The sequence below is a fragment of the Oncorhynchus tshawytscha genome, linkage group LG16 (assembly GCF_018296145.1).
Source record: "Oncorhynchus tshawytscha isolate Ot180627B linkage group LG16, Otsh_v2.0, whole genome shotgun sequence".
NCBI lineage: Eukaryota > Metazoa > Chordata > Actinopteri > Salmoniformes > Salmonidae > Oncorhynchus > Oncorhynchus tshawytscha.
This window is the reverse complement of record NC_056444.1, coordinates 76,232,066-76,250,951: the sequence shown is the minus strand read 5'-3', so window position 1 is coordinate 76,250,951 and position 18,886 is coordinate 76,232,066. Positions and strand designations below refer to the sequence as shown.

General features: G+C 44.1%; 1 protein-coding gene across 4 annotated transcripts in view; it reads left to right on the top strand.

Moving 5' to 3' along the window:
• LOC112215235 (neural cell adhesion molecule L1-like) overlaps positions 1-18,886 on the top strand; it is a 57,234-nt gene that overhangs the window by 30,153 nt on the left and 8,195 nt on the right. For all 4 annotated transcript variants that reach the window (XM_042299657.1, XM_042299658.1, XM_042299654.1 and 1 more), the window contains exons 8-23: positions 378-492; positions 732-916; positions 2,379-2,510; positions 2,765-2,908; positions 2,998-3,109; positions 3,311-3,471; positions 4,291-4,450; positions 4,555-4,679; positions 6,930-7,031; positions 8,638-8,835; positions 8,995-9,065; positions 9,502-9,724; positions 13,228-13,343; positions 13,674-13,890; positions 13,978-14,097; positions 15,126-15,299. In XM_042299657.1, the coding sequence (XP_042155591.1) occupies positions 378-492; positions 732-916; positions 2,379-2,510; positions 2,765-2,908; positions 2,998-3,109; positions 3,311-3,471; positions 4,291-4,450; positions 4,555-4,679; positions 6,930-7,031; positions 8,638-8,835; positions 8,995-9,065; positions 9,502-9,724; positions 13,228-13,343; positions 13,674-13,890; positions 13,978-14,097; positions 15,126-15,299 (2,355 nt within the window). The remainder of the gene's footprint in view (positions 1-377; positions 493-731; positions 917-2,378; positions 2,511-2,764; positions 2,909-2,997; positions 3,110-3,310; positions 3,472-4,290; positions 4,451-4,554; positions 4,680-6,929; positions 7,032-8,637; positions 8,836-8,994; positions 9,066-9,501; positions 9,725-13,227; positions 13,344-13,673; positions 13,891-13,977; positions 14,098-15,125; positions 15,300-18,886) is intronic.

Sequence of the window (18,886 nt, the reverse complement as noted above, 5' to 3'; positions counted from 1 at the left end):
CCCTGACCATTAGTCACCACTAATAATGTCAGTCACCATGGTAACATACGATAGCACCTGAGGCCATTTGTTAGCTACAGTACCGGTTGTCTCAACCCCTCCCCACTTGTTAGTTAAGAAGCCACTCTGATATTGATAAACAGAGAAACAGAGACACCGTAACCAAAGCCAAGGCCACCTGGGGGTATAGGAGCATGTCAGATATCTGTAGTGTTGCCTACAGTAGAGTGGCTAATGAACATAGATGACAAGAAAAGAATGTTCTTCTTACTCACGTACATTTTCCCTGACACCCAAAAATACTTGTTACTGTCTGTCTCTCTGTCTGTCTCTCTCTCTCTCTCTCTCCCTCTCCCTCTCTCTCTCTCTCTCACCAGCTAACTCAGTGGTTCGGAGCCGAAGGCCCCAGATGATGAGGCCCTCGGGGACCCACAGCACTTACCACACCCTCCGGGGCCAGAGCCTGGAGCTAGAGTGCATCGTCCAGGGCCTGTAAGTCTAACTCTCTCTCTGTCTGTGCACAGGCATGGCTAGGTCAATCAAAGCGAGCCTTTTAGATGTTCCTCTTGACCTATCTTGCCTCTTTTTCGCTCCCTCTCCCCCTCTCCTTCTCTTTCTTCCTCTCTTTCCCTTCCTCCTCCACACCCCCTTTCCTTCCCCTCTCCCTCCCTCCACTCCCCCTCTTGGCTCCACCATCCCACCCTCCCTCTTCGCACTCCCTCCCCCTCCAGCCCTACCCCTACAGTCCAGTGGGTGAGGAAGGACGGTCAGCTGTCCGAGTCCCGTACGTCCAGACATCTGTTTGACCGTCTGCTGCGCATCAGCAACATCTCAGATAGCGACGGGGGAGAGTACCAGTGTTCAGTCAACAACTCACAGGGCAAGGTCACACACACCTACACCGTTAGCGTTGAAGGTAAACAAGACAACACACACACTGTTTCCTCTCTCGTTTACCTGCTAAGGTTACTGCTGTGGCTGTGTGTTGATGTGTTTTCCACTATGCTCTCATGCGTTACAGTACGTACATATGATCTTGTGTGTTGTGTGTCATACTGCTGTTGTCTGTTGATGCTTTTCTATGTGATGTATAACATTATTGTGTTCTGTGCTGTCTGTTGTGTTCTGTGCTGTCTGCTGTGTTCTATGCTGTCTGTTGTGTTCTGTGCTGTCTGTTGTGTTCTGTGCTGTCTGCTGTGTTCTATGCTGTCTGTTGTGTTCTATGCTGTCTGTTGTGTTCTGTGCTGTCTGTTGTGTTCTGTGCTGTCTGTTGTGTTCTGTGCTGTCTGTTGTGTTCTATGCTGTCTGTTGTGTTCTGTGCTGTCTGTTGTGTTCTGTGCTGTCTGTTGTGTTCCATGCTGTCTGTTGTGTTCTGTGCTGTCTGTTGTGTTCTGTGCTGTCTGTTGTGTTCTGTGCTGTCTGTTGTGTTCTGTGCTGTCTGTTGTGTTCTGTGCTGTCTGTTGTGTTCTGTGCTGTCTGCTGTGTTCTATGCTGTCGGTTGTGTTCTATGCTGTCTGTTGTGTTCTGTGCTGTCTGTTGTGTTCTGTGCTCGGTTGTGTTCTATGCTGTCTGTTGTGTTCTGTGCTGTCTGTTGTGTTCTGTGCTGTCGGTTGTGTTCTGCTGCGGTTGTGTTCTGTGCTGTCGGTTGTGTTCTGTGCTGTCTCTTGTGTTCTGTGCTGTCTGTTGTGTTCTATGCTGTCTGTTGTGTTCTATGCTGTCTGTTGTGTTCTGTGCTGTCTGTTCTGTGTTCTGTGCTGTCTGTTGTGTTCTGTGCTGTCTGTTGTGTTCTATGCTGTCTGTTGTGTTCTATGCTGTCTGTTGTGTTCTGTGCTGTCTGTTGTGTTCTGTGCTGTCTGTTGTGTTCTGTGCTGTCTGTTGTGTTCTGTGCTGTCTGCTGTGTTCTGTGCTGTCTGTTGTGTTCTGTGCTGTCTGTTGTGTTCTGTGCTGTCTGTTGTGTTCTGTGTCTGCTGTGTTCTATGCTGTCTGTTGTGTTCTGTGCTGTCTGTTGTGTTCTGTGCTGTCTGTTGTGTTCTATGCTGTCGGTTGTGTTCTGTGCTGTCTGTTGTGTTCTGTGCTGTCGGTTGTGTTCTGTGCTGTCGGTTGTGTTCTATGCTGTCTGTTGTGTTCTATGCTGTCTGCGGTGTTCTGTGCTGTCTGCTGTGTTCTATGCTGTGTTCTGTGCTGTCTGTTGTGTTCTATGCTGTCTGTTTTGTTATATGCTGTCTATTGCTGTCTATGAGGTATGTTGCTGTCTAGCAGGTCTGTTGTTGTCTATGAGGTCTGTTGTTGTCTATGCTGTCTGTTTAACTAATTGCATATTGGTGGTTTGTGTTGTGTATCATAATGTTGTGTATAATGCTGTGCTGTTTGTTGCGCAGCGGCTCCATACTGGACCAAGGAGCCAGTAAGCCAGCTCTATGCCCCAGGAGAGACGGTGAGACTGGACTGTCAGGCTGATGGCATCCCGTCTCCTGCTGTCGCCTGGAGCATCAACGGAAAACCCATCACAGGTGTGGAATAACGCGCGTTACTCTTACACATACAGTTGATCTATGCATTAACAAGGTTTAGCAACAAACTCAGCTTATTACACCTGCTAATGATGTGCTTAGGTCAAATTAGAATCTTTTTGTCTTTCGGCTATTACCAACTCTAAAAATATAACTTCAAATGTCATTTTTCCTCATGACTCTGCCAGTCAGTATTGTGCTTTGGTAGGATGCTGTGATGACTTGCTCTAATGTGTGTGTGTGTCTCTCCCCAGGCAAAGACCCAACCCCTAGGCGTACTGTGAGAGATGGAACTCTGATTCTGAGAGATGTGGTCTTCACTGATACAGCAGTCTACCAGTGTCAGGCCCACAACAAACACGGAACCATCCTAGTCAATACCTACATCTTCGTCATCGGTGAGGGGGAGCTGTGTGTGTGTGTGTGTGTTGTGTGTCAACAACAAATATGTCACATTGATAAACCTGTACCTTGTATCCTGTTCCAGAACTGCCTCCTCAGATCCTGAATGCTGACGGACAGAAGTACAACTTCACAGAGGGACAGAAGGCTGTACTGCAGTGTCAGACCTTCGGCTCTCCCAGACCTAAAGTAACATGGTAAGACACACACCTGTATGAGTATATATTGTGTTCTATTCTAAGAAACTATCTTGTTTAATTAGATTCAGATAGTCTTCCATTAAGGAAGGAATGTGTCTTTATTGACGACCAGTCAGCCAAAATGCTGCCTTTAGGATGCTTAACGAGGGTCTGGGTTTCCCACCCTCTCTGGCTGTGTTTTCTGTATTCCCTATCCAGGGAGAGGAACAGCAGCGCTTCTCTACTGGCTGAGCCCAGGGTTAACCTGCTGACCAATGGAAACCTCCAGATCACCAACGTCTCCCACGGCGACGAGGGCCTGTACACCTGCTCCGTTAGCAATACCAACCTGTCAATCAACGCTGACCTGGATGTCATGAGTGAGTAGGCCATGAAACACACACACTCCTCAAACCCTGCCTGCAGCTGTCTCTGTAACCCTCCCCTCCCTCTTTACGCTCTCTCTCCTCATCTCTCTCTCTCCCCATCTTTCTCCCACCCAATTCATTCAATTCTTTATTGGCATCATTGCCAAAGCAAGTGAGGTAGACAACATCCCCATCTTTCTCCCACTCTAACAATGTACTCCTCATTTACAATGGTGTTTGTTCTTCTCTCTCAAAATTGGATTTGTTTTCTCCCAGTTTCCACCTCATTTTGTCTCTCTCCTCATCTCTCTCTCTCCTCTCCTCATCTCTCTCCCCATCTTTCTCATCTCTCTCTCCTCATCTCTCTCTTCTCATCTCTCTCTCCCCATCTTTCTCCCTCTCTCTCTCCTCATCTCTCTCTCTCCCCATCTTTCTCCCACTCTCTCTCCTCATCTCTCCCTCTCCCCATCTTTCTCCCACTCTCTCTCCTCATCTCTCTATCTCCCCATCTCTCTCTCCCCATCTCTCTCCCACTCTCTCTCCTCATCGCTCTCCCACTCTCTCTCCCCATCTTTCTCCCACTCTCTCTCTCTCCTCATCTCTCTCCCACTCTCTCTCCTCATCTCTCTCCCCATCTTTCTCCCATCTCTCCTCATTTCTCTCTCTCCCACTCTCTCTCCTCTCTCTCCTCTCTCTCCCACTCTCTCTCCTCATCTCTCTCCCACTCTCTCTCCTCATCTCTCTCCCCATCTTTCTCCCACTCTCTCTCCTCATCTCTCTCTCTCCCACTCTCTCTCCTCATATCTCTCTCTCCCCATCTCTCTCTCTCAGACAGGACAGTGATCCTGTCTCCTCCTGGGTCTCTGCTTGTTCAGCCTGGTAAGACGGCCATCTTTACCTGCCTGGCACAGGTGGACCCCAAACTGACCCCTCCACACATTCAGTGGAAGAGGAGCGGACAGGAACTCTTTCAGTCATACGCCGAGGACAAGTAAGGACATATTTACTGTGTGTCTGTGTCTGAGAAGGCTGTGTGTGTGTGTGTAATGACGATGATCTCAATCACGATCGTGACCAAGAATACATTATTTCCAGGTACACATTTGAGGGCCCAGACCTGATTGTGGCCAATGTGCAGACAGAAGACGAGGGTGTTTACACCTGTGAGGTCATCACCAACCTGGACAGGGCTGAGGCCAGCGGGTCCATCATTATAGTCGGTATGGAAATATCTATTGTATTATTTTTTAATTGTATTCTCTTCTATTCTATGAAGAAGATATTTTTTAAATTATTTTTAAATTTAACCTTTGTTCGATGGGGTTAAGGTTCTTGAGGTTTTTCCACACTGATCTCGACAAACCATTTCTGTATAGACCTCGCTTTGTGCACGGCGGCATTGTCATGCTGAAACAGGAAAGGGCCTTCCCCAAACTGTTCCCACAAAGTTGGAAGCTCAAAACTGTCTAGAATGTCATTGTATGCTGTGGCGTTAAGATTTCCCTTCACTGGAACTAAGGGGCCCAAACCATGAAAAACAGCGCCAGACCATTATTCATCCTCCCCCAAACTTTACAGTTGGCACTATGCATTAGGGCAGGTAGCATTCTCCTGGCTTCCGCCAATGGCGGTGAGCGTCCACACCACTCCAATGGCGGTGAGCTTCCACACCACCCAGATTGGCGGTGAGCTTCCACACCACTCCATCGGACTGCCAGATGGTGACGCAATGATTCATCACTCCAATGGCGGTGGCAATGGCGGTGATCAATGGCGGTCCAATGGCACACACTCCAATGGCGGTGAGCTTCCACACCACAACCACTCCAATGGCGGTGAGCTTCCACACCACTCCACACCACCAATGGCGGTGAGCTCCAATGGTCCACCACCACTCACACCACCAATGGCGGTGAGCTTCCACACCACTCCAATGGCGGTGAGCTTCCACACCACTCCAGCTGACACTTGACATAGCACGTGGTGATTTTAGGCTTATGCGCGGCTGCTTGGCCATGAAAATCCATTTCATGAAGCTCCCGTTGCTTCGAGAGGCAGTTGCAACAGAGGATAGATGATTTTCACGTGCTACGCACTTCAGCACTCGCCTGTCCCATTCTGTGAGCTTCTGTGGCCTACCACTTCGCAGATAAGTCGTTGTTGGTCCTAGACGTTTCCACTTCACAATAACAGCACTTACAGTTGACCGGGGCAGATCTAGCAGGGCAGACATTTTAGGAACTTGTTGGAAAGGTGGCATCCTATGACGGTATCTCTTCAGTAAGGCCTTTCTACTGCCAATATTTTTCTATGGAGATTGCATCGCTGTGTGTTCGACTTTACACACCTGTCATTTGAAAGGGTGTCCACATACTTTTGTATGTGTCCACATACTTTTACCAAAACAAACAACAGGCCTTCTTCAACAGCCCACCGGAGCTGAATCTCTGAATGGTCAGTCACTCCATTGGAGCTGCTTCTCTGAATGGTCAGTCACTCCATTGGAGCTGCTTCTCTGAATGGTCAGTCACTCCATTGGAGCTGCTTCTCTGAATGGTCAGTCACTCCATTGGAGCTGCTTCTCTGAATGGTCAGTCACTCCATTGGAGCTGCTTCTCTGAATGGTCAGTCACTCCATTGGAGCTGCTTCTCTGAATGGTCAGTCACTCCATTGGAGCTGCTTCTCTGAATGGTCAGTCACTCCATTGGAGCTGCTTCTCTGAATGGTCAGTCACTCCATTGGAGCTGCTTCTCTGAATGGTCAGTCACTCCATTGGAGCTGCTTCTCTGAATGGTCAGTCACTCCATTGGAGCTGCTTCTCTGAATGGTCAGTCACTCCATTGCCAGTAGCGTAACATCCACGTGAATAATGAAATAGAAGACATCAGAACTTTGAAATAACACATATGGAATCATGTAGTAACCAAAAAAAGTGTTAAACAAATCAAAATATATTTGTGATTTTTTTAAAGTAGCCACCCTTTGCCTTGATGACAGCTTTGCACACGCTTGGCATTCTCTCAACCAGCTTCATGAGGTAGTCACCTGGAATGCATTTCAATTAACAGGTGTGCCTTGTTAAAAGTTAATTTGTCAATTGTCTTTCCTTAATGCGTTTGAGCCAATCAGCGATGACAGTTAAGTGTGTTCATAAATTCCCTCTGGAGTTCCAGAGTGCACCCCAGGCGTTCCCGAGTAGGGTTCATCCGAGCGTTCTGACCTTACAATGGCAGTCGAACACCCAGGCTATCTAAAGTTAGTTAGCTGGCTTGCTAGCTACTTGCAGATACAAATGAGAGAACACCTCACTCTGACCGTTTTACTCGCCCTAGCAGAGCTGATTAGGCTGTGCAAGGCAGAAACCAAAAGGTGCACCGAGTGGGAGCCCCTGGACTGACTTTGGGAAACCCTGAATATGTTCTGTTAACGATGTCTTTAATATACCTCTCTGTGTTTCTCCCTCTTCCAGACCGTCCAGACCCCCCCACCCAGCTCCAGGTCTCTGACCCTAAGGACCGCAATGTCACCCTGAGTTGGACCGCAGGAGATGACCACAACAGCCCTGTCATAGGTAGTCTAACAACCAACACACTGACACTAGAATGAACACAACATCACCACAACCACCCTGCAGTAGGCTGACAACCAACACACTGACACTAGAATGACCACAACATGACCACAACCACCCTGCAGTAGGCTCACAACCAAGTCATGGAGACATACCATGCACAGTTTGAGCTACTCCAGGAAGAGACGTTGCAGGCTAGCTCAATGCTGCACTCTCTTATTGAGTAATTCAAGTTGAAGGCCAACCGGGGTACAGCAGGCTTTCATTAGAAACACAATTCTCCTTCTAACTTCTTCTCTGTGCGATTTTAAAATAATTAGTTCAAGGACATACATCTGGTACCATGATTGCAATTGATTTTATATTTATTTACACAAAGATTGACCACGAAGTGTGCCATTTTTCAATTCACTATAATGTGCTGCTAACAATGCCTGCAGTACTGCGGTCGGCCTTGAACCTCCGTGGCTTAAATGAGATGGGGCAGTCATTCTCCCCTGCTCTCAACAGACACTGATCCCTGACCTCATTTCAAATGGTATTTGTTTTGTTTTAAATAGTCTACATGCTTTTGATTGAGCTTGCCTATCTGGCCCAATGGAACCAATCAAACAGCCTCAACAGTGCTAACTGCAAACCCTGCCTATCTGTCACCTCAGGCAAGCTCAATCAAATGCTGAGAATTATTAGAACCCAGGTCTGATTGATACTACAGCCCTGTGATGCTTTAAACTACAAACCCATAGCTGTCCTATCGTGTATCTCCCCTGGGAGTGTATTAGTTTCAGTGGAGATGACCACAGCTGTCCAGGCCTGAGACAGAATAGACACTGCTGCCTGACTTTGATAACAACATCACTTTGAGTTACCAACCCCATACCATACAATCATTATATCATCATATCTCTCCTGAGAGCACGGAAGTCTGTTTTCTCATTACACATGGACTGAGTGATTTCTGCATTGTCATTATATTACTTCATCTCTTCTGCTTAGTGGTTAAGTCATTGGACCATTGGACCCCTGCATTGTCACTGATTCTCTCTCTCTCTCTTCTCTCTCTTTTCTCTCTCTTCTCTCCTCTTTTTCTCTCTTTTTCTCTCTCTCTTTCTTTTCTCTCTCTCTCTCTCTTTCTTTTCTCTCTCTCTCTCTCTCTCTTTTCTCTCTTTTCTCTCTCTTCTCTCCTCTTTTTCTCTCTTTTCTCTCTCTCTCTCTCTTTTCTCTCGCTCTCTCTTTTTTCTCTCTCTTTTGTCTTTTCTCTCGCTCTCTCTTTTCTCTCTCGCTCTCTCTTTTTTCTCTCTCGCTTTCTTTTTTCTCTCTTCTCCTCTCTCTTTTCTCTCTCGCTCTCTCTTTTCTCTCTCGCTCTCTCTTTTCTCTCTTTTCTCTTTCTCTCTTTCCTCTCTCCTCTCTCTTTTCTCTCTCGCTCTCTCTTTTCTCTCTTTTTCTCTTTCTCTCTTTTCTCTCTCGCTCTCTCTTTTCTCTCGCTCTCTCTTTTCTCTCTCGCTCTCTCTTTCCTCTCTCCTCTCTCTTTTTCTCTCTCCTCTCTTTTTCTCCCTTTCTTTTCTCTCTCTCTCTCTCTTTTTTCTCTCTCTGTCTCTCTCTCCAGTGTTTGTGGTGGAGTTTGAAGATGGTGACTCTAAGGAGCGGGGTTGGGAGGAGCTGAAGAGAGTCAGTGGAACTCATGAGAGCGTGACCATTTCTCTGCAACCATACGTGTCCTACCGCTTCCGGGTCATCTCCATCAACAACATCGGGAAGAGTGACCCCAGCATGCCCTCTGACCTTCACAGCACCCCACCTCAAGGTTAGATATTATAATATATCGAAGTTAAATGTCAAGTAGAGATGAACCAGGCTAAATGTTCTAAATGATCCAATACATGGAACACATCTTTAATCATTTAATAAAGCTTCCAAGCTTTAATGGTTTAATCAAGCTTGAATTATTCCAACCCCTCCACAGCTCCAGACAATAACCCAGAGAATGTGAGGAGTGAGTCTACAGACCCAGACACCCTGGTCATCACATGGGAGGTGAGGCTTGTTAAATCAAATAAAGATATGTAACCCATTATTATTATTAGCTTTATTACTATTATTATTATCATTCATATTATTACTATCACTATCATTACTATTACTTTCATCATTATTGTTATCATTATTATCAATATTATTATCATTATTATTACTATTATTAATATCAATATTATTATCATTATTATTATTACTATTATCATTACTTTTGTTATCATTGTATTATCATTATTTATTATTATTATTACTATTATTATTATCATTATTACTATTATTATTGTCATTATTATTATTATATAATTTATTATTATTATTGTTATTAACCTTACTATTATTGTCCCCTACCACCACACACTAGAACATTTTCAAAATGTTTTTGTTATTATTGTAGGAAGGGCTGATTGGCTCATATCCCTGTATGTCACTGTCACAGGAGATGGACAGGCGTGTGTTTAACGGCCCAGAGTTCCACTACAAGGTGTTCTGGAAAAGGGTGGTAGGTGACACAACCTGGTACTCTAATGTCTCCACTGAGCCACCGTACATCGTCACTGAAGTGGGCAACTTCTCCGCCTTTCAAATCAAAGTTCAGGCTGCCAATCAGAAAGGAGAGGGACCTGAGCTAGACCCTGTGACTGGTTACTCTGGAGAGGACAGTAAGATTTTGTTTTAGAATTCCCGCTTTCTGTAATTATCTCTCTCTCTCGCTACTGCGTTCTCTCCTCTCTTTCTGTAATGATCTCTCTCTCTCTGGCTACTGCGTTCTCTCCTCTCTTTCTGTAATTATCTCTCTCTCTCTCTCTGGCTACTGCGTTCTCTCCTCTCTTTCTGTAATGATCTCTCTCTCTCTGGCTACTGTGTTCTCTCCTCTCTTTCTGTAATTATCTCTCTCTCTGGCTACTGTGTTCTCTCCTCTCTTTCTGTAATGATCTCTCTCTCTGGCTACTGTGTTCTCTCCTCTCTTTCTGTAATGATCTCTCTCTCTCTGGCTACTGTGTTCTCTCCTCTCTTTCTGTAATGATCTCTCTCTCTCTGGCTACTGTGTTCTCTCCTCTCTTTCTGTAATGATCTCTCTCTCTCTCTGGCTACTGTGTTCTCTCCTCTCTTTCTGTAATGATCTCTCTCTCTCTCTGGCTACTGCGTTCTCTCCTCTCTTTCTGTAATGATCTCTCTCTCTCTCTGGCTACTGTGTTCTCTCCTCTCTTTCTGTAATGATCTCTCTCTCTCTGGCTACTGCGTTCTCTCCTTTCTTTCTGTAATGATCTCTCTCTCTCTGGCTACTGTGTTCTCTCCTCTCTTTCTGTAATGATCTCTCTCTCTCTCTGGCTACTGTGTTCTCTCCTCTCTTTCTGTAATGATCTCTCTCTCTCTGGCTACTGCGTTCTCTCCTCTCTTTCTGTAATGATCTCTCTCTCTCTGGCTACTGTGTTCTCTCCTCTCTTTCTGTAATGATCTCTCTCTCTCTGGCTACTGCGTTCTCTCCTCTCTTTCTGTAATGATCTCTCTCTCTCTCTGGCTACTGTGTTCTCTCCTCTCTTTCTGTAATGATCTCTCTCTCTCTCTCTGGCTACTGTGTTCTCTCCTCTCTTTCTGTAATGATCTCTCTCTCTCTGGCTACTGCGTTCTCTCCTCTCTTTCTGTAATGATCTCTCTCTCTCTGGCTACTGCGTTCTCTCCTCTCTTTCTGTAATGATCTCTCTCTCTCTGGCTACTGCGTTCTCTCCTCTCTTTCTGTAATGATCTCTCTCTCTCTGGCTACTGCGTTCTCTCCTCTCTTTCTGTAATGATCTCTCTCTCTCTCGCTACTGTGTTCTCTCCTCTCTTTCTGTAATGATCTCTCTCTCTCTGGCTACTGCGTTCTCTCCTCTCTTTCTGTAATGATCTCTCTCTCTCTCTGGCTACTGCGTTCTCTCCTCTCTTTCTGTAATGATCTCTCTCTCTCTGGCTACTGCGTTCTCTCCTCTCTTTCTGTAATGATCTCTCTCTCTCTGGCTACTGTGTTCTCTCCTCTCTTTCTGTAATGATCTCTCTCTCTCTGGCTACTGTGTTCTCTCCTCTCTTTCTGTAATGATCTCTCTCTCTGGCTACTGTGTTCTCTCCTCTCTTTCTGTAATGATCTCTCTCTCTCTGGCTACTGCGTTCTCTCCTCTCTTTCTGTAATGATCTCTCTCTCTCTGGCTACTGCGTTCTCTCCTCTCTTTCTGTAATGATAAAGACTCTCTCTGGCTACTGTTCTCTCCTCTCTTTCTGTAATGATCTCTAACCTCTCTCCCTGCGTTCTCTCCTCTCTTTCTGTAATGATCTCTCTCTCTCTGGCTACTGTGTTCTCTCCTCTTATTTCTGTAATGATGACCTCTCTCTGTCTATTGTGTTCTCTCCTCTCTTTCTGTAATGATCTCTGATTCTCTGCTGAGCAAGATAATGACTGTGTTCTCTCCTCTCTTTCTGTAATGATCTCTCTCTCTCTGGTTCTCTCCTCTCTTTCTGACTGGCTACTGCGTTCTCTCCTCTCTTTCTGTAATGATCTCTCTCAGAATCTGGCTATGGTTCTCTCCTCTCTTTCTGTAATGATCCATCTCTCTCTGGCTACCAGTGTTCTCTCCTCTCTTTCTGTAATGATCTCTCTCTCTGGCTACTGTGTTCTCTCCTCTCTTTCTGTAATGATCTCTCTCTCTCTCTGGCTCTGGTTCTCTCCTCTCTTTCTGTAATGATTCTCTCTGGCTACTGTGTTCTCTCCTCTCTTTCTGTAATGATCTCTCTCTCTCTGGCTACTGTGTTCATCTCCTCTCTTTCTGTAATGATGGCCTCTCTGGCTACTGTGTTCTCTCCTCTCTTTCTGTAATGATCTCTCTCTCTCTCTGGCTACTGTGCTTCTCTCCTCTCTTTCTGTAATGACCTCTCTGGCTACTGTGTTCTCTCCTCTCTTTCTGTAATGACCTCTCTCTCTCTCTGGCTACTGTGTTCTCTCCTCTCTTTCTGTAATGATCTTCTCTCTCTCTGGCTACTGTGTTCTCTCCTCTCTTTCTGTAATGATCCTCTCTCTCTGGCTACTGTGTTCTCTCCTCTCTTTCTGTAATGATCTCTCTCTGGCTACTGTGTTCTCTCCTCTCTTTCTGTAATGATCCTCTCTCTCTCTGGCTACTGTGTTCTCTCCTCTCTTTCTGTAATGATCTCTCTCTCAAAGAGGAGAAGAGAGGGTCTTCTGTAAGATCTCTCCTCTCTGGCTACTGTTCTCACCCTCTTTCTGTAATGATGTTCTCTCTCTGGCTACTGTGTTCTCTCCTCTCTTTCTGTAATGATCTCTCTCTCTCTCTGGCTACTGTGTTCTCTCCTCTCTTTCTGTAATGATCTCTCTCTCTCTGGGGTTCTCTCCTCTCTTTCTGTAATGATCTCTCTCTCTGGCTACTGTGTTCTCTCCTCTCTTTCTGTAATGATCTCTCTCTCTCTGGACAGTGTTCTCTCCTCTCTTTCTGTAATGATCTCTCCTCTCACTACACGTTCTCTCCTCTCTTTCTGTAATGTCTCTCTCTCTCTGGTACTGTGTTCTCTCCTCTCTTTCTGTGTTCTCTCCTCTCTTTCTTAATGATCTCTCTCTCTCTCTGGCTACTGCGTTCTCTCCTCTCTTTCTGTAATGATCTCTCTCTCTTCTCTGGCTACTGTGTTCTCTCCTCTCTTTCTGTAAATGATCTCTCTCTCTCTGGCTACTGCGTCTCTCTCCTCTCTTTCTGTAATGATCTCTCTCTCTCTGGCTACTGTGTTCTCTCCTCTCTTTCTGTAATGATCTCTCTCTCTCTGGCTACTGCGTTCTCTCCTCTCTTTCTGTAATGATCTCTCTCTCTCTGGCTACTGCGTTCTCTCCTCTCTTTCTGTAATGAAGAATAAAGACATTTCAAATGTCATATTATGTATATATACAGAGGTGTCTAACCCTCTCCCCTGAACACTCCCTCTGTTTCTGTCTCTCCCTCACTCTCATTCCTGCTGTTCTCATTCTCTCCTCTTATTCTCCCTCTAATGATGACCAATTAGTCTATTGTGTTCACCGGTAAACAATACAATAATAAACACTCAAGTGATTATGATGCTGAGCAAGATAATGATTGTATCTTTCTCTCCCCTCTCTGCATCTCTCTCTCTTCCCCCCCACCCCTTCCTCCAGTCCCCCTGAAGGCTCCTCAGAATGTGGCTATGGTGCTGCTCAACAGTTCAGCCATCAGGGTGACATGGGAACCAGTGAACGAAAAGACTGTCAGAGGACACCTGCTGGGATATAAGGTGACTTGCATCTTGTCCATGTTCAACTCCAGCTCTGGCACTGAAATAGATTCTACTACAAGAGAGATACAATGACTGTCAATTTCCTGTCCCCTTTACTCCTCCCCCCCTCTGTGTGTCATATCAACATCATAACCATGACATTATGGCCACATAGAGCTTTATAACTTCTTCCCTCCCAGATCCACCTGCTGAGGTTTGGCTCCAGGGGCCACCAACGGGGCTGCATACATTACACTGCATCATAAACATGACCTCACAGCTACATAGAGCTACATAGAGCATTATTACAGCTTATAACCTTCCTCCTCTGCCCTCTCTCCTCACCAGATCCACCTGCTGAGGTTTGGCTCCAGGGGCCACCACCAAGGCCGTAGGGCTAGAGAGCCAGACACCAGTGTTGAGGTGGAGACAGGGCCCAAAGAGGAGAAGAGGGTCCTGGGGGGACTCAGACCCTACTCTCACTACACCCTCAATGTCACTGTGTTCAACAGCAAGGGAGAGGGCCCCCCCTCCAAGACCCTGTCCTTTGAAACTGATGAGGGAGGTGAGAGAAAGGGAAAGGCAGGGGGGGGGGACAGTGTACACTGCAGTGGAAGGATACTCTAATCAGGCGTGCCTGTGTTCCTGTCAGCTCCTGGCCCCCCGATGTCCTTACGCCTGGACAGCCATACAGGCACAGAGATGACCCTACACTGGACACCTCCTGCCCAACCCAACGGAGTTCTCAAAGGATACCTGCTGCAGTACCAGAGTGGTTACCTTACTACACCTCTCCCCCTTAACTGGCTATCTTTAATTAGACGAGGGTAGTCTAGTAATCTAGTGATGTGCCCTTGAGCAAGGCACTTAATCCTAATTACTCCTTTAAATTACTCAAATGTAAATATGTGTGTTCAGCTGACTGTCATAGCAAGTCTACACGTCTTGTCTGTTTCTCTGTCTTGTAAAAGACAACAGTGCTACTTATTATCATATGGTCCACTGATCTATCTCTATCTCTGTTGTTTCTCAGTGACATATTGTTGATGTATTACCAGTCACTTCTAGAGATGGCTAGTGAATTATATATCAAACATATTCCATCAATCCATCAAGACAAACCTACATAACGTTATAGACTATTCCTCAAATTCTGTCAGAGACAAACCTACATAACGTTATAGACCATTCCTCAACTATGTCAGAGACAAACCTACATAATGTTATAGACCCTTCCTCAACTATGTCAGAGACAAACCTACATAATGTTATAGACTATTCCTCAACTATGTCAGAGACAAACCTACATAATGTTATAGACCCTTCCTCAACTATGTCAGAGACAAACCTACATAATGTTATAGACTATTCCTCAACTATGTCAGAGACAAACCTACATAATGTTATAGACCCTTCCTCAACTATGTCAGAGACAAACCTACATAATGTTATAGACCCTTCCTCAACTATGTCAGAGACAAACCTACATAATGTTATAGACCCTTCCTCAACTATGTCAGAGACAAACCTACATAATGTTATAGACTATTCCTCAACTATGTCAGAGACAAACCTACATAATGTTATAGACTATTCCTCAAATTCTGTCAGAGACAAACGTTATTGAGTGTTCTAGTCGACCTTTCCTCTCTATGCCTCTGTAGTCGTGAAGAGTGACGACAGCCCGATGCAGGTGGAGACCACATACAACACTGATAGACAGACAGACACACACACACACAAATAAACACACGCACACACACACACACACACCCTAACCTTCCTGTCTGTCCTCTGTAGTCATAAAGAGTGACAGCCCGATGCAGGTGGAGACGATAGACGATCACAAGGTCACTCACCTGACCCTGAAGCAGTTGGACCCTCACAGCCGCTACCGCTTCTACCTGAGGGGGCGCACCTCGGCTGGGGACGGAGAGCCTATCACCAGGGAGGGAGCTACCACACTGGACGGAGGTAGTACTGCAGGATGAATATTTATATGAACACACCGAGAGGGTTAACACTAACAGGTTGATTGATTGAGAGCCCATCACCAGGCACCACACTGGACGGAGGTAGTACTGCAGGATGAGTATTTATATGAACAACCAGAGAGGGTTAACACTAACAGGTTGATTGATTGACAGCCCATCACCAGGCACCACACTGGACGGAGGCAGTAATGCAGGATGAGTATTTATATGAACAACCAGAGAGGGTTAACACTAACAGGTTGATTGATTGACAGCCCATCACCAGGCACCACACTGGACGGAGGCAGTAATGCAGGATGAGTATTTATATGAACACACCGAGAGGGTTAACACTAACAGGTTGATTGATTGAGAGCCCATCACCAGGCACCACACTGGACGGAGGCAGTAATGCAGGATGAGTATTTATATGAACAACCAGAGAGGGTTAACACTAACAGGTTGATTGATTGAGAGCCCATCACCAGGCACCACACTGGACGGAGGCAGTACTGCAGGACGATTAGAAGTAGAACAACGGTTTTGTCTACACAATGTGGAAATGTGTCTCCCGGTTTCATACATATAAAACCCGACATTAAAACATAGTGTTTACTGGTGGATGTATCATGCTGTGGTGACATTAGTGCATAAGTAATATTACTGAGTGGTTTAACACTAAAAGGGTGAAAGAGATTCTAACTTGGTGATTCTCACGAAAATGGCACACAATTTAAATAAACATTTTCCACCATAATTCTTCTTGGATCACTAAGATTAGAATCTGTATTGATCTATTTCATAATTATTGTTATGTTTATTGATGAAATATTATGCATTCTAGTACAATTTCCACAACTAGCAATGTCAAATTCTCATTACCGCAACAGTTTCTGAAGTCCAAAAAAGTTATTAACAAATCGAATATTTTTTTAACATTGCTTACATAATGAAAAGGCCTGAGGTAAACATACAATGAAAACAAATATATTTCTTATTTAACTAGAAACTTTTACTTTGTCATTTATCTCATTAATGCAACACACCACCTTTTCTGAATCTTGTTTTTTGTCAAAATGACTTATTATTTTTATGTACACATATTTGGATAAAGAACAAACACACCATCTGATTCGGCCAAAATGACTTGTTATTTTTATGTACACATATTTGGATAAAGAACAAACACACCATCTGTTATTTTTATGTACACATATTTGGATAAAGAACAAACAAAATGACTTGTTATTTTTATGTACACATATTTGGATAAAGAACAAACACACCATCTGATTCGGCCAAAATGACTTGTTATTTTTATGTACACATATTTGGATAAAGAACAAACACACCATCTGATTCGGCCAAAATGACTTGTTATTTTTATGTACACATATTTGGATAAAGAACAAACACACCATCTGATTCGGCCAAAATGTCTTGTTATTTTTATGTACACATTTGGAGAAAGAACAAACACACCATCTGATTCGGTCAAAATGTCTTGTTATTTTTATCTACACATATTTGGAGAAAGAACAAACACACCATCTGATTCGGTCAAAATGTCTTGTTATTTTTATCTACACATATTTGGATAAAGAACAAACACAACATCTGATTCGGTCAAAATGTCTTGTTATTTTTATCTACACATATTTGGATAAAGAACAAACACACCATCTGATTCGGCCAAAATGACTAAAGTAGACATTTATTTCTCCTAATATTTTCTAAATATTGGTGCTTATGACAATAATAAACAGGTTTTGGAGATGAGAATGTATGTTTTGGTAATGAGTGTTGCAAAGTTTGCCATTGAAGAACTGTACTGAGCTCTACTAGAGATTCATTAACCCAATACATCATCAAACTGTCATCTGTTAATCGCAAAATTTGACTTGCATAATACTGAAATCACTGATCTTAATAAAATTGACTAAAATAACCCTCATCTTAATTATAAGTACTGTAATCAGGGGTGAAAGTGGAATTAATTTCTTTGCACATTTTTTTATACTACAAAAATGACAGGGTAGCCTACTCTGCTGACACTGACAAACAGATGTTGTCTGATCCATGTAATCGTCCTACGAAAAGGGGCGACACATAGAATATGACGTCCATCTAACCTGTAGAAGGAAATTATTGTCCAAAAACAAACAAAAGTGGCATATACCAGGCGGTGTCAGAGGAAGGCCCCAAAAATAGTCAAAGACTCCAGTCACCAAAGTCATAGACTGTTCTCTCTGCTATCACATGGCAAGTGATACCGGAGTGCCAAGTCTAGGTCTAAGAGGCTTCTTAACAGCTTCTACCCCCCAAGCCATCAGTCTGCTGAACAATTAATCAAATGGCCACCAAGACTATTTGCATTGCCCCCCTTTGTTTTTACACTGCTGCTACTCTCTGTTTATTTCTATGCATAGTCACTTTACCCCCTACCTACATGTACAAATGACCTCGACTAACCTGTACCCCCACACATTGACTCAGTACCAGTATCCCCTGTATAGTGCCTCGTTATAGTCATTTTGCTGTGTTACTTAAAAAAATGTTTTTTTAAATAACTTTATTTAGTAAATATTTTCTTAACTCTATTTTCTTTAAACTGCATTGTTGGTTAAGGGCTTGTAAGTAAGCATTTCACAGTATTTTATTTGATTTGAAGACAGTTTATATGCACACTTACTTGGGATATGGCCGATGTAAGATAGGCTATTGTACGCTCCTTTAAATGAACAATGTTGATAACTAAAAGACAGATTGGAGTCTTTTCATTGTCAACTCTATACAGCAACAGCCATTTGCTTTCCAAACAGTTTTTCCGTGATTGTATTTTTAAATATTGAGATATGCCTGGCTGGGTCTTTCTGCTTTTCACTGACAGACGCAATTTAACAATCATCTACACTTAACAAAAATATAAACACAACATGTGTGTTGGTCCAATGAGCTGAAAGAAAAAAATCCAAGAAAATGTTCCATCCTTACAAAAAGTTTATTTCTCTAAAATGTTGTTCACAAATTTGTTTACATCCCTGTTAGTGAGAAATGTCTCCATGGCCAAGATAATCCATCCACCTGACAGGTGTGGTTTATCAAGAAGCTGATTGAACAGCATGATCATTACACAGGTACACCTTGTGCTGGGGACAATAAAAGGCCACTTTAAAATGTGCAGTTTTGTCACACAACACAATGCGAGGGTGAGGAGTATTTATGTCTGTAATAAAGCCCTTTTGTGGGGAAAAACCCATTCTGATTGGCTGGGCCTGGTTGCGAAGTGGGTGGGCCTATGCCCTCCAAAGCCCACCCATGGCTGCACCCCTGCCCAGTCATGTGAAATCCATAGATTAGGGCCTAATTTATTTAAATTGACTGATTCCCTTATGAACTGTAACCCAGTATAATCTTTTAAATTGTTGCATGTTGCGTTAATATTTTTGTTCAGTATATTCGGTATTTGCTGCGCACGCTGCCCTTCCAACTATAGGCAATGCGATTTAAAACAATCTAAGAAGAAGCTAATGTTCCTCTGTGGCCAAATCATGCTTTCTGGTGTAGTAGCCTATTTTGAATTATTTT